The 14,636-nt window shown below is 41.8% G+C and overlaps 1 protein-coding gene across 2 annotated transcripts in view; it reads right to left on the reverse strand.

Annotated features, from left to right (window-relative positions):
* INPP5F (inositol polyphosphate-5-phosphatase F) overlaps positions 1 to 14,636 on the reverse strand; it is a 103,978-nt gene that overhangs the window by 61,081 nt on the left and 28,261 nt on the right. For both annotated transcript variants that reach the window (XM_074959242.1, XM_074959243.1), the window contains exon 2: positions 8,356 to 8,436. In XM_074959242.1, the coding sequence (XP_074815343.1) occupies positions 8,356 to 8,436 (81 nt within the window). The remainder of the gene's footprint in view (positions 1 to 8,355; positions 8,437 to 14,636) is intronic.

Consider the following 14,636-nt stretch of genomic DNA (forward strand, 5'->3'; position numbering starts at 1 on the left):
TGAAAAATGCTACTTTAAGCGAAACGATGTTAAGCGAACCCAATTTCCCCATAAGAATTAATGTCAATAGGGGGATTAGGTTCCAGGGAAATTTCTTTTGCCAGACAAAAGACTATATTGTGTGTGTGTATATATATATACACACACACACACACACACACACACACACAGTATAAGTTTTAAACAATTTAATACTGTACACAGCAATGATTGTGAAGCTAAGTTGAGGCGGTGGAATCAGAGGGTAGAATATTTCCCAGGGAATGCCTTACTGCTAAATGATGAATAATACTCAGCTGAGCCCTCAAGGGTTAACACATCGTTGTTAATGTCACCTCACACTCTAAGGCAGCACAAACGGAGGGAGGGGAGACAGCATGGCAGAGAGAGACACAGCGTGTATGTGTGAGAGAGATGTGCATTGCCCCTTTAAGTACACTGACTCCACTAAGTACATTGCCTTTTTAAGTAGATCAGCAAGTGAGACAGCCGCTGCTGCCGGCAAGCTCCCTCTGTCCTGAGCCCTGTCATGCCCCCACCCCCACTCTATGGAGATAAGGTAAAAGAGCGGGGTGGAGGGGGACACCCTGACATTAGCACCCCTCTCCCCCCACTCTTACACAGCACGCAGGAGGCTCCTGGGAGCAGCTCCAAGGCAGAGGGCACGAGTAGCACACGGCAGTGGGGAGAGGGACAGCTGAACTGCCAGCAATTGATAGCCTGCTGGGCAGCTGTCGCACAGGGAGCTTAGGGGAGCGGGGAGCTGATGGTGGGCTGCCGGTCCACCCTGGTTCCAAGCCTATCATAAATATAAAGGGAAGGGTAACCATCTTTCTGTATACAGTGCTATAAAATTCCTCCTGGCCAGAGGCAACATCCTGTTACCTGTAAAGGGTTAAGAAGCTCAGCTAACCTGGCCGGCACCTGACCCAAAGGACCAATAAGGGGACAAGATACTTTCAAATCTTTGGTGGGGTGGGGTTTGTTTGTGCTCTTTGTTTACAGGGTTGTTCTCTCTTGGGACAGAGGCCAGACAGAAATCCATCTTCTCCAACCCATCCTAATCCAAGTCTCCAATATTGCAACCAATATAGGTAAGCCAGGCAAGGCGGATTAGTTTCTCTTTTGTTTAATGTGAATTTTCCCTGTGTTAAGAGGGAGGTTTGTTCCTGTTTTCTGTAACTTTAAGGTTTTGCGCAGAGGGGGATCCTCGGTGTTTTGAATCCGAATACCCTGTAAAGTATTTTCCATCCTAATTTTACAGGGATGATTTTTACCTCTCTCTCTTTTTTTTTTAATAAAATCCTTCTTTTAAGAACCTGACTGATGTTTCCATTGTTCCAAGATCTAGGGGTTTGGGTCTGTGATGATTTTGTAACAAATTGGTTATGATATTATTCTCAAGCCTCCTCAGGAAAGGGGGTGTGTAGGGCTTGGGGGGATATTTTGGAGGAAGATGTCTCCAAGTGGTCTCTTTCCCTGTTCTTTGTTTAAAACGCTTGGTGGTGGCAGCATACTGTTCAAGGACAAGGCAAAGTTTGTACCTTGGGGAAGTTTTTAACCTAAGCTGGTAAGAATAAGCTTAGGGGGTCTTTCATGCAGGTCCCCACATCTGTACCCTAGAGTTCAGAGTGGGGAAGGAACCCCGACACCCCCACCAGCTAGCTCCAACGGGCTGCTCTTCCTGCAAGCAGGGGACTTCCACTAAACCCCATCATTAAGAGATCAGAACTCTTAGGAAGAGGAGAAGGCAGGCAGGTTAACATGCTGGGCAACAGCATTTACTGGTAAATAATCTCTCAGAATTGGATTCTGCATATTCCACTTGTGGATTCTGGCTAGTAGCACAACTTCCAGGGAAGTGGATTGAGGAGTCCCAATTAAACAAAGATTACAGAACTGCCCTCCCAAACCCAACAACAGATTTAGATGCCATATGCAGAGCAGGGCTGCATAAAAGGCATAAAAAAGTAGCAGCCCTCAGGTTTCTCTGACAGAAATGTTACAGAGCAGGTCATCAATGCCGTCTTCATCTTAAAACTTTCAGATTATCCTAGCTGTCAGTTTACCCTAATCCATTTTGACAGGCTTCCAACGCAAGCACCAATCTGCTTACGCTGATTGCCAAAGCTTACAAAAAGCTTAGGTTATTTTATAAATGACTTAGTTCTGCTCAAACACATGCTTAAAGCGCAAGGTCTAGGGTTGAAGCTTTGTTTCCCAATCACAAGAATGAGGTTTTGGAAAGAAGTCAAAAGATTAATAGCCTATTTTGAGTAGAAAAAAGACATTCAAGGGGGAAAAAAAATTAGATGAGGATACAGAACAACTTTGTTCCTGATGGAATAAAAAGCACTCTTCCAAAGGTTCAAAAGGTGTATCCACTAACCTTCTCAGCACTGGGTTAAAATACCACACTGGAACAGGTTCTTTGACTAGAGAGAGATTATTCTGTCTTTTAAGGACACTCATGATCGTGAAATTGCTGAAGAAGATTTTACAGTTGTCAACTGGAAGGTGGAATGAGACTGCAGAAATGTATACTTTCATAGGCAATATGGAAAGGGTGAGAGTCTTCAGGTATCATAAAATAGCCCAGAACGGATGAAAGGACAGAGTGCATAGCTCCAACGGTTGTAGTTATCTTCTGCCCATAGGGAAAAGGCATCTTCATCTCCAGACGCATTATTTTATTGTCATTTCCTGGATTGCAGAAAGATGCTCTGCACTCTTGCAGAACAAGTAAAGTCAGAAGTAGTCATGTCCCATAATCAAAATAAGGAGGCAAAATTACTCTGGATTTAGACCATGGATTGGCAAACTTTGGCATATGGCCTGTCAGGGAAATCCACTGGCAGGCCGGGACGGTTTGTTTACCTGCAGCGTCTGCAGGTTCAGCCAATCGCAGCTCCCACTGGCCACGGTTCGCCATTCCAGGCCAATGGGGACTGCGAGAAGCGGCGTGGGCCGAGGGATGTGCTGGCCGCCACTTCCTCCAGCCCCCATTGGCCTGGAACAGCGAACCGCAGCCAATGGGAGCTGCGATCGGCCAAACCTGCGGATGCTGCAGGTAAACAAACTGTCCCGGCCGGCCAGTGGATTTCCCTGATGGGCCATGTGCCAAAGGTTGCCAGTCCCGGATTTAGACTATTCCTAGGTTAAAAGGTCTACAGACACGGATAGATAATATGCAAGTTCCTGTAAGGTATTCAGGGGGAGATCTCAACCATTACCACCTGGTACAAGCTGGCACCATCAGAATAATCCAACCTCTGTCTTCGCTTAATGATCACTAGTAAAAGATGATTGATTGAAAAGCTTATAGTAGGTCTCTGCTCCAGTCCAGCAGGAGCATATCTGATGGAGACCATCCATACCTGTTCGTAGTTTGTGGCAGAGCTCTAAGAAAAGAATGTTCTGAATGGAAGGTCCATCACAGACTCCTTCAGAAATTTCTCCTGCTGGTTTTATGGCTTCTGACTTAAGTTACCAGCAAAGAACGCACATTGTTTGACAAGGTTAGGGGCCACACACAGACTGCATCCAACAAAGCCAAACATCAGTCCTACAGGGATTTCACTTCAACAGAGCAACTGAGAGCGAGAGCATCATTCTGCTTGTTTAGAGAGAACTCTGATGACGTTGCCCCTCACCAATTTCACAAAACAGCACTTAAGTAACAGCAAAAATGACTTTAGAGCACATTTAATAGCCTGCAGCTTCAAAATGTATGTATAATGAAGGGCTCGATTGCTGTCTGTATAGACCAGCACAGAAACTAACACCAGAATATCCCATCTAGCTCAATCTGCATAAGAATCAGCCTATGAAAGGGTTGCAAAATTACAAGGGATCCCCTTTGGAAAAATACTACTACTTAGGGATGTTTAAGCTATTAGTGATGTTACTATTAAATACAACAAACAAGTGTATGCTGCTATTTTAAATGCATGTCAAATCCTAGAAATGAAGACTGGGTGTCACAGAGACGCTCATTTTTTCTAAACAATGAAAGCCTTTATCGAAGTTCTCCTAACTTTTTTTTTTTTAAACATTGCTAATTAGTTAAATATTAAACCAAAGATAATGAAACAGAGCTTGAAATACCTATTAGTTACAGCTGGTACTAAAGGACAGATTTTGAGAAGAATGTTTATTCTCACCATTACAGAATTTAGTGGAAGTGTCCCAACTGAAAAAACAAAACGAACAGACATTTCTGGAACAGTTCCATCATTTATAGCTTTGACTTGTGATTGGGGCTAGAAATTTACAGCTACTGAGTTGCACACCCACACTAGCACCAACAGAACAATTACCAAACATCAATGGCAATCAAAATGATGACATTTCAAATCCTTTATAAAGCACTACTATTCTATGGCAAGTAACACTCAAATTTCAGTTACATATGGGTATCAACCCATAAGCTAGGTTTCAGAGTAGCAGCCGCGTTAGTCTGTATTCGCAAAAAGAAAAGGAGTACTTGTGGCACCTTAGAGACTAACAAATTTATTTGCGTATAAGCTTTCGTGAGTTACAGCTCACTTCATCGGATGCAACAGCTGTAGCTCACGAAAGCTTATGCTCAAATAAATTTGTTGAGTACTTGTGGCACCTTAGAGACTAACAAATTTATTTGAGCATAAGCTTTCGTGAGCTACAGCTGTTGCATCCGATGAAGTGAGCTGTAACTCACGAAAGCTTATACGCAAATAAATTTGTTAGTCTCTAAGGTGCCACAAGTACTCCTTTTCTTTTAACACATAAGCTAATTATCCTTGAGCTTAAGAATACAATTCCACAAGTTAGCTAGTATAAGATAGATACAAGCTAGTACAAGTTATATCTGTTTCAAATTTACAATAAAAGCAAAGTTTTATTTAAAACCCACCATGGGTTTTATTAACACGCTAAGGAATTCTTTAAATTGATCATTGCAGTAATTCTTAAGCAATGGCTAATCCTCTTAAAATGGCTCACTAACTTCTCAACCCATTAACAACTTTGTTTAACGTTACCTTCACCTTCTTTTTCATAGGTGAGTTACAACTTCCATCTTCATATTCTATGTCACTTTTGGAGAGATTAAAAAACTCTTGCATTTGTTGCCATTCTACTTCCACATTTTTCTTTTGAGGTAATTGGTGCTTTCTTCTAACTTTGTTATTAGTCACATACCAAATCTGGTCATCTGTATTTCTCGACAAAAGAGCAATATGTTCTCCTTGATAGAGAAAGCTCAACAAAAATATTGTGCTTTGGGATAAGTGTATTCTCACCTCAAAATGTATACATATAATTGGTGAACCTCACAAACTCATTTCCTCTTTGTATAAATAAGGAATTAAATGTAGAGTTTCAGCTGTCCAGCAGCAATGCAACATGCTGTTATGCCATTCTGGGCTATTCAGGATCCACCCTTGGACATAATGTTTGAAGCCGAGGCAGCAAACTCAACCCCTCGATGATGGAGCATTAATGCTGTCTAGCAGCCGCTCTGGCCTGTGTTTACTAGTTCCAGAGAGAGCGCCATTGCTAAGCCTTAGCAACAATGTAAGACCCTTAAGGGGGGCCAGAAACTCCACGTCAGAGATCTTTGAGTTGTGTAAGAGGTTCTACTGTCAAAGACATCCCCCTCCCATATTGTCAGCCAATATTTTAGAATATATCTAACTTCCTTGTGTAAGCGGGGGAACAGTCCCGCTATTGTGGGGAACTTTCCTGGCTTCTGCACTACCCCGGTGAAGTGGGCTAGCGAAAGGATCTGAGACCTCGCTCCCACTTCCTATACCCAGTGGCATCCCTGCCCTTGAGGACTCCCCTTCCACTCTCCTGTCTGGCAGAGTCCTCGTAACCCCAACAAGGCTGGGCCCAGGATTCCTGTGGGGCTCGACCCCCAACCCTGCTGTGGTCACCTAGGACAGGGGCTAGGGTGTCCCCACTCCAGGGTACTCTCTCTACACTGGGCACTTCTCTGACCCACTGACCATTACATACAAGTTAAAGCAAATGCAAGTTATTTAATCAACAATTAATTTTAAAAAGAATAAGAAAAAATGGGAAAGGTTAAAAGGAAACACATCAACCCCTCTGTGGCAGGAAACATCACAAACAGCGTCTCTGGAATGTCAGGGCAGTTCACAGTCTGTTCCTTGTAAGTCCCAGGCCTTCTTCTCAGGCCCTGGCTTTGCTGCAGGGATGCTGTGGGTTGGACACTTGCTCTGGTGGTGACCACATGCTCTCAGGCTCTAAGTGGTAGGACCCTTCTTCCCAGTGTCGCCCCCACCCTGTCGGGGTTATGATCCAAGCCTGGCCTGCAGAGCCTCTTGGCTGAGGCGTCTGCCTGTGCTGGGCCCGCTGCCCAGGGTCCCCCTTGGTCTCCCCAGCTGCTCACCGCACCCAGCTCCGGACTGCTCCAGCCCCAGCCCCACCACTCTGTCTCTGCACTACTACTGCTGCTGCTGCTGCTGTTCTGCTTCCAGCTCCCTGGCCGGCTTCTTTGGCCCCTCTGGCTCTGGTTGCTGCAGCTCTCCTCCCAGGACAGGTCTGCTCTGCAGGCTGCTTCTGTGACTCTGCTCCCAGCACTGACCTGCTTCCTGGGCTGCTTTTCTGGCCCCTCTGGCTCTGGTTGCGGCAGCTCTGCTCCCAGGGCAAGTTTGTTCTCTCTGGGCTGTGCCTCTGGCTTTGGGGCTGCAGCTCTGCTCCCACAACAGGGTCTGCTCTCTCTGGGCGGCTTTTCTGGTCCCTCTGGACCTGGCACAGCTCTGCTCCGCAGCTTAGCTTGGGCCCCTGCTTTCTCCTTAGCTCAGCCCCACTCTGTCTGACCCAGGCAAATCCAGTTCACACGGAGGACGGGACCTCCCCGGCCTCCTGACTCCCTGATTAGCCTGCTCGCCCTGTCATTCAGGTTGACCTGGAGCATTGGCCTCTCCCCATTGTTCCTGGGGGCTGTCAGTCTCAGGGTCCTGATTCCTCATCGACCCTTCCCCCTTTTTAGTACTGGAAGCTAGCAACTAAAACACCCCCACTGAATGTTAGTAAGGGGGCAACAGTCCCCTTACACTTGGATACATATAAATGCAAACATTAAGCACAAATAAAAATAAGCCAGCCTGAAATGATAGCATGAAAATAGCATTTTGTCCCTTAATAAACCAAATATCAATTCAAAATAATTCAAACAAATAGGCGATAACTATTTTGATCCCCACATCAATTTTTCCCTAGTTTAAAAGAAGATTGATTTAGTTAATTTTAAGGAAAATAAAAGTCTAGAATATTTATCTGAAATAGGGATTAGAGATTTCTTCACCCACTCTCCATAGCTGTACATCCATCATCACAATGCAGGGAACAGCATTTCCTGTGCTCTTGCCCTATAACACCACTGGCAGTGCTCTATTTCAGCATCTCTAATACTGCAGCGTATCCATTTCTTATTTTGACAGCTAGCAAGAGTCTGATCCATTTTACCACTTAATCTATCCTAGTGTTCTGTAACTTATTGTGAAACTTTACCTACATAGACCATGTTGCCAAAAAATCACTCTTAAATGCTGCGTTAAGCACTCATGAAAAATTAAAAATAGCATTGAGAACAAGAAATAATGTAAACAGAAGCTATGCAAGCTTTCCCCCACACAGTTTTAACAATGCACTTTTATCCAGACCTCTATCAGCATAGAGATAGAGCAGCCGCTTCCCAGAGAATGGAAAATGGAAGGCCAATGGGAGCTTTGGGGAGATACTTGGAGAAGCGGCCAGGACAACACACAGACCCTGTTCCTGGCCGCTTCCCAGAACGGTGCAGGGGCAGGGAGAAAGCCTGCCCTGCCCCCGGTGCACCCTGGGCTGGAGCCGCTCTAGGTAAATGCTGGGGGAGGAAGAGAGACCGCGGAGAGCTGGCGGGCCACAGAAAATAACCCCGCGGGCCATGTGTTTGAGACCCCTGAGCTACACCAAGAACCTAGGTCTCCAGGTCTGACAACCATTTTTAGCTTTCTCATAGCAACTCTAGTTGACATAGTGCTGAATATGGCTACCCAAACCGGACAACAGTACAGCCAGTGAACTTAGAAACCTAGACAAGAATCTGTTTCCATACAGCCCCAATTCTTGGACTATAATTTGCCTCCATCAAAATTTACAGAAAACTCTACCAGGACTATTCTTCCCACCCAGAAAGAAACTAGACCAGGAAAAGAGGACAAAACACCACAGTCCAGATCCTCTTTTCTACCCACTAGTGATATGGAGGATTGATCATTTCAGATTGGTGCACGGAACACTGCAAAGCTTCTTTTTTATTATGCAATCACATTACAATATAAAACATGTTTAAACAAATCATACCTGTATGAAGCTGAACTTTCCCAATCACTCCCTCTACCAGGCCCAGACAGACAGGATTCCAAGCCAGAAGAAGATCAGTGGCTGCAAGAAAAATTGAGGCTTATAAGAAAATCTGAAATGTAACAATAGAAGCACTTACATTAAAAAAAAACAAAACACTTTACTCTTCAGGAATTTCTAATGCACAGTGTAAAGAGTTGTTTTCATCATCAATCCTAAAGTATTCTAAAGACATAAATTACTAACCCTTGACACCTTAATCAGCACTACTAATTACTGTTCTGGATGAAACTCAGTTTTGTGACTTCTATCCAAGCCTCATGGATTCCCAGTAAATCTCAAGTTAATGAGACAAGCTTAGTGTAAAAACTAGTCCTGTTCACTTTCGCATATTTATCATTGAAACATGCCTCATCCAAGTGTCCAAAATAGGAGAATGCCATGGCAATTACTGGCGCCCTTTAGTCTCAATCATGTAACAGCAAAAATTATCACCCTCCCTCGCAACACACATCCCAGCCATACTTTGATATAGACTATGAAATAAAATCCAACTCATCCAATAGGGACATGGTGCATAAAGAATATAATGAGATTACCATTTGGGGGGTAGGCATATCACCCTGAACTGCATGATTAGTGCTAGAATGATGTAAAGCCAGCTCCTTCCAAAAGGTGTCATTGTCACAAGCCAGCATAGTACAGAAATAAGTATGAAGGTAAGTTTGTACCTCAAGTGAGATGCTCAAGATGCATGCTTACAAACACTTCTTGAAGTTTAGAAAACATCCTTTGAAACCATTTCTACCTCACTGAGGTGAAATTATTTGATTAAGGAAAACCACTTATTCCCAGAGTTTTACAGACAAGGAAAAACTCCACAAATCCTCTTCATGGTAGAATAAAGCAATGTGTGTTAGATGTTTTATTCAAGTCTCCACTTACAGCTTCAAATGTATCTGATAATAACAACGGATCACAATAATACTTTATGTACTAAATCATCCCAGGGAACATGACACACAGAAAAGAGAATTATTCATCCAGAACACTGTGGGGAAATAAGATTTGGCACTTTTGTTTTCTATAGTAAGCTTTTTATTCCAATTTTGTTCCCTCCCCACTTCAGATGACTTCAGTTTAATCATCAAGACAACACAGTCTTTTGCGTTGCCAGTTAAAAACAGTGATCACTAGCTTCAATTTTCTTTTAAACCTTTTGCAAACTAAGACCAGAGCTTGTAACAAAGACTCTACTTTGAATCTCATTTTTGTATTATTTTTCCATTATTAAATACGACTTAAAAGCTGCCTTCAAAAAAGAGAGCACGCCACTTAGATATTAGTAAGATAAGAACTAAAAGGCAAAAGATTCTTCATTCCACTGCCATCAAGAATTCGAGCTATTTGTCAGTTTGCTTACAACAAAAGCAAGATATCTAGATTCACTGAGAGATTCTCATATACTTCCTTTAGCAGCTACCACAAAGACATAATCAATTCTACCAAATCTTTTAAATATCCTCCCAAATTAGAAAAACAGCCTTTAAAAGAACGAAAAGAACGTATTATAATAATGATACATAATACATCTTAATAATGCAAAAAAGAAACTAAACAGTGTTTACAAATCTTTAAGTTTAGTGTTTGCAGGTGACAACTTAATGTCAAACTGATACCTAAATGATTCTTTTCCCACTCAGCTTTGCTCAATTTTAAATTATCAGCAATTGCATTAAAAATGCCAAATGGATTTTGTTTTCCAATACCATAAATTTAACAAAACAGTGGGTATACTGTACTGGAAACAGTGAACCAAACTCATCAGGGGAGTTGTGAAGTAATAGTAATTTGCACAGGGAATCTGAAAGTCTGACAGGCCAGGCTAGGCAATATTCCACAATTCAAAATCAGGTCCAACCTGGCTTTAGCTATTCCCATTACATTAAGTAACCCAGTAAAATTGTGTGTGTGTGAGAGAGTGTGTGAGAGAGAGCACAAGCATAGAAAAATATACAGCATCAAGCAATATCCTATACTTTACAGAAGTAAGTTAGAGCTCATTGTTCAAAACTTCCAAGAGGTGATGTGAAGGCACAAGCAGAGTCAAACAACCTACTGCTAGCGTACGCATTCTATATGAAGTGTCTTTAAAAAACCACCACACCACACTGAGCATATATTGGTTAATCATCTTGAAGAATTTTGACACGCAATAGCTCAAAAACTAAAATATTTTTCAAAAAGCTAAAAATTAAAATTCCCATATTACGATCATTTAGAGGTGATACAAAATCAAAGTTTAAAGTAATCGAAGAAGGAATGTTTCACATTAAACTAAGCAGCATGGTCTAATGGACTGTGCATTGGATTGAGACTCAGGAAACCTGGTTCTACTCACAACTCAGCAACTTTGGACAAGTTACTGTCTTCCTTTGACTCAATTTTCTCATCTGTAAAATGGGAATAAGGACACTGACCTCCTTTGTGAAGTGCTTTGAGATCCATAAATAAAAGTGCTATAAGAACAAAGTATTGTTTATTGTATTTTAACATTAGATGTGACAAATGAAGTGCGGGGGGGGGGGGGGGGGGAGCTCCCTTTGATGGACACCCAGCCAGCCAGTGAGCTATAAAATCCCTCTTGGTAGCTGTTCTCTGCTTGCTTTACTTGTAAAGGGTTAAAAGTCCCCCAGATAAAGGAAAGGAAGTGGGCATCTGACCAAAAGAGCCAATGGAAAGGCAGAACTTTAAAATTGGGAAAGAAACTTTCCCTTTGTCTGTTCTCGAGGAGGAGGAGACACGGAGCAGCAATGCTATAAGCAGGAATGCTGTGTAAAGTTTGAACCAGATATGAAAACCATCAGATCATATCTAGAACTACTTTTAACAACCCAAATATGTAAGTAAATTAGGAATGTTTAGGAAGACGCGATTAGGTTTATTTCTGTTTATTTTTTAAGGCTTGTGGACTTCTCTGTGCTAACCCCAGATGCTTTTGTTTGCTGTAACCTTTAAGCTGAACCCCCAAGAAAGCTATTTTGGGTGTTTGATTTTTGGAATTGTTATTTTAAAATATCGCAAAAGCCTAAGTTCCAGATGTATTTTCTTCCTTTTTTGTTTTTAATAAAATTTACCTTTTTTAAGAACAGGATTGGATTTTTGGTGTCCTAAGAGGTTTGTGCATATGCTGTTTGATTAGCTGGTGGCAACAGCTAATTTCCTTTGTTTTCTTTCTCAGCACTTCGCCGGGGGAGGGGTGAGAGGGCTTGAGGGTACCCCACAGGGAAGAATTCCCAAGTGCTCCTTCCTGGGTCCACGGTTGTTGTTTTTTTGCATTTGGGTGATGGCAGCGTTTATAAAGCCAAGGTCAGAGAAAAGCTGTAACCTTGGGAGTTTAATACAAACCTGGAGTGGCAAGTATTAATTTTTAGAATCCTTGCAGGCCCTCACCTTCTGCACTCGGGGTGACAGAGTGGGGATTCAGCCTTGACATTAGATATGCCATTTTCTGTGACATACAGTAAGTCTTGTTACAGGTGCCTCTGTAGCTCTTATTATTACTACTACTACAAGACCACAGTTTACCTGTGTTATAACACTTCTCTCTGGATTCCTACAGTCCATCACCATTCCAAATTATGAAACATACAAGATTTCTTTCCACCTGTCAGTAGGAACTGGGGGGAAGTCTAGGGTAAAGAAGAAGTGTCCTTTTCTATCTTTCTCTGAAGGTGCTAAAATTCATGGTCATGTGGTTATCTTCCATGAATGAATTCCAGATTCATAGTCCAGTAGCAGAGAAAGCTCTGTCTCTTGTACACAAAAGTTTCACTCTTGGTGACTGACAGTGCCACAGTTCCAGAGGAATAGCTGTCAAGGGAAGGTCACAATGCAAGGTAAGGTGGTCTCTCAAGTAACTTGAGCCATTCCCACTGGGAATTTTAATCTTGACTAAGCAGAAGGTCTTACTTGACGGCTATCCCTAGTCCTTAATACACAAGCATTTCACTAACTAGGGACAGATTGTTGAACTGGGACCTTTAAGACAATGACCCAAGCCTGACCTCATTTCACCTCTAGCGTATAATAGTACTAGACCAAAGTTACTTAAAAAACTCTGCACTGTAACAAATTCATGGTTATGTTGTGGGTTCTTGTTTGTTTGCTTTTTGCAGGGGAAGCAGGTGTTTGTTTTTGAGGTTTGTTTGTTTGTTGTAAGCAGAAGCTTATGCACACAAACTGTACTTTTAGAAATTTTTCCGTTTTTGTTTTCAAATCCAAAGAAAGAGAAAACTAAGTGCAAAGACATGAAAAGTTGGCACCCATTTTGACAAGAAGCTCCTGGATCCTATTTCCGCGTAAGATCAGCTATCATAGTGGTGGAAAACAGGACTTGGAAATATTAGCTTTTAAAAGAGATGTGAAAGTTAATTTCTTTGCAACAGAATCAGAAATGCAGCTGGTAACCAGTGAGAACTGTTCCACTTTGTTTTCACTTTCAGCTACTTTCTGAGCAGCTATAGTATCAGTTTGCACACCTGGTCTCTAATACTTTAAACTAGAAAGAGATACTGTAGTAACAAGATTTTTTAAATCTTCCCTCCTTTCTACTCACCTTACCCATCGAAAGCAATTCAGAGATCAAGCTAGTTTGTGCATTTCAACCAGATACCCACCAACAATTTCCAGGAGCCAGAGTTCTCCTTTATACATGTTCGTGTTGTAGTGGAACCTCACTAACTCATTACGAGGTAGGAAACAAATTGTGAGTTACTAAATTTTGGAAGCAAACATTAATGAAGGGTTGGTCATTCACTGTAGTGAACAGGTAGTCCAAGAATTATCTTAAAGGCCTGTGCTGCCTCTCTGCACCACAAAGTTTTGGTGGATTTGTATTAACAAGTACAATCTTTGTAAATATATATTACCTGTTTAAAGCCTCTGAAGATTTACTTTTGAATGAAATGAGCCAAACTCAAAATTTAAAGCGGAAATGTGGGTAGTGTTATTTCCCCTACACAGTTGGCAGAAGTCTTAAAAGTAATCCAAAAGAGATGATTAACTCCAGGGTTTTGAACAAGGCAGTCAAAGTAATCTAAAATGATAAAGCCATCAGAAGAACTAATTAAAAATTCCTGAAGCTGGCCTGATGTAATCAATTTATAGATTACTCTTTTATTTGGTGTGGGAAAAGGGGAGGGTGTGATTACAGACTCAGTTTTGTTATTGTTTTCACAATAGTCATGGATTCCATAATTTTCATATTTTATTTACAGATATGGATATAGATCTTGACATTTGGCATTTTGCACGCTTAGTGGCTGTGACAAAAACTGATTTAAATGAGAACCTTGGGAACTGCCGAAATAAAACCTGGGATGCCTGACAGGCTAATAGAACAAAACTTTGTTTAGCTAGTGATTTGTTGTGGGTCACCAATCTACAGTTTCTCAGCTTTGGGAAGGGGTGGAGGAAGGCAAAGCTTACATAGAGAGTTTAAAAGGATCGGTGCAAAGCAGATGCTTTTGTTTTTGTAAAAACAAAAGGAGTACTTGTGGCACCTTAGAGACTAACCAATTTATTTGAGCATAAGCTTTTGTGAGCTACAGCTCACTTCATCGGATGCATTCAGTGGTGTCATAAATATAAAGGGAAGGGTAATCACCTTTAAATCCCTCCTGGCCAGAGGAAAAATCCTTTCACCTGTAAAGGGTTAAGAAGCTAGAATAACCTCGCTGGCACCTGACCAAAATGACCAATGAGGAGACAAGATACTTTCAAAAGCTGGGAGGAGAGAGAAAAACAAAGGGTCTGTGTCTGTCTGTGTGATGCTTTTGCCAGGGACAGAACAGGAATGGAGTCTTAGAACTTAGTAAATAATCTAGCTAGATAGGCGTTAGATTCTGATTTCGTTAAATGGCTGATAAATTAAGTTGTGCTTAATAGAATGAATATTCCTGTCTGTGTGTCTTTTTGTAACTTAAGGTTTTGCCTAGAGGGATTCTCTGTGTTTTGAATCTAGTTACCCTGTAAGGTATTTACCATCCTGATTTTACAGAGGTGATTCTTTTTACTGTTTCTTCTATTAAAATGTTTCTTTTCAAGAACTGAATGCTTTTTTTCATTGTTCTAAGATCCAAGGGTTTGGGTCTGTGGTCACCTATGCAAATTGGTGAGGATTTTTACCAAACCTTCCCCACGAAGTGGGGTGCAAGGGTTGGGAGGATTTTGGGGGGAAAGACTTTTCCAAACAACGTTTTCCCAATAAACCCAGATAA

Source organism: Natator depressus, chromosome 7 (assembly GCF_965152275.1).
Source record: "Natator depressus isolate rNatDep1 chromosome 7, rNatDep2.hap1, whole genome shotgun sequence".
Lineage (NCBI taxonomy): Eukaryota > Metazoa > Chordata > Testudines > Cheloniidae > Natator > Natator depressus.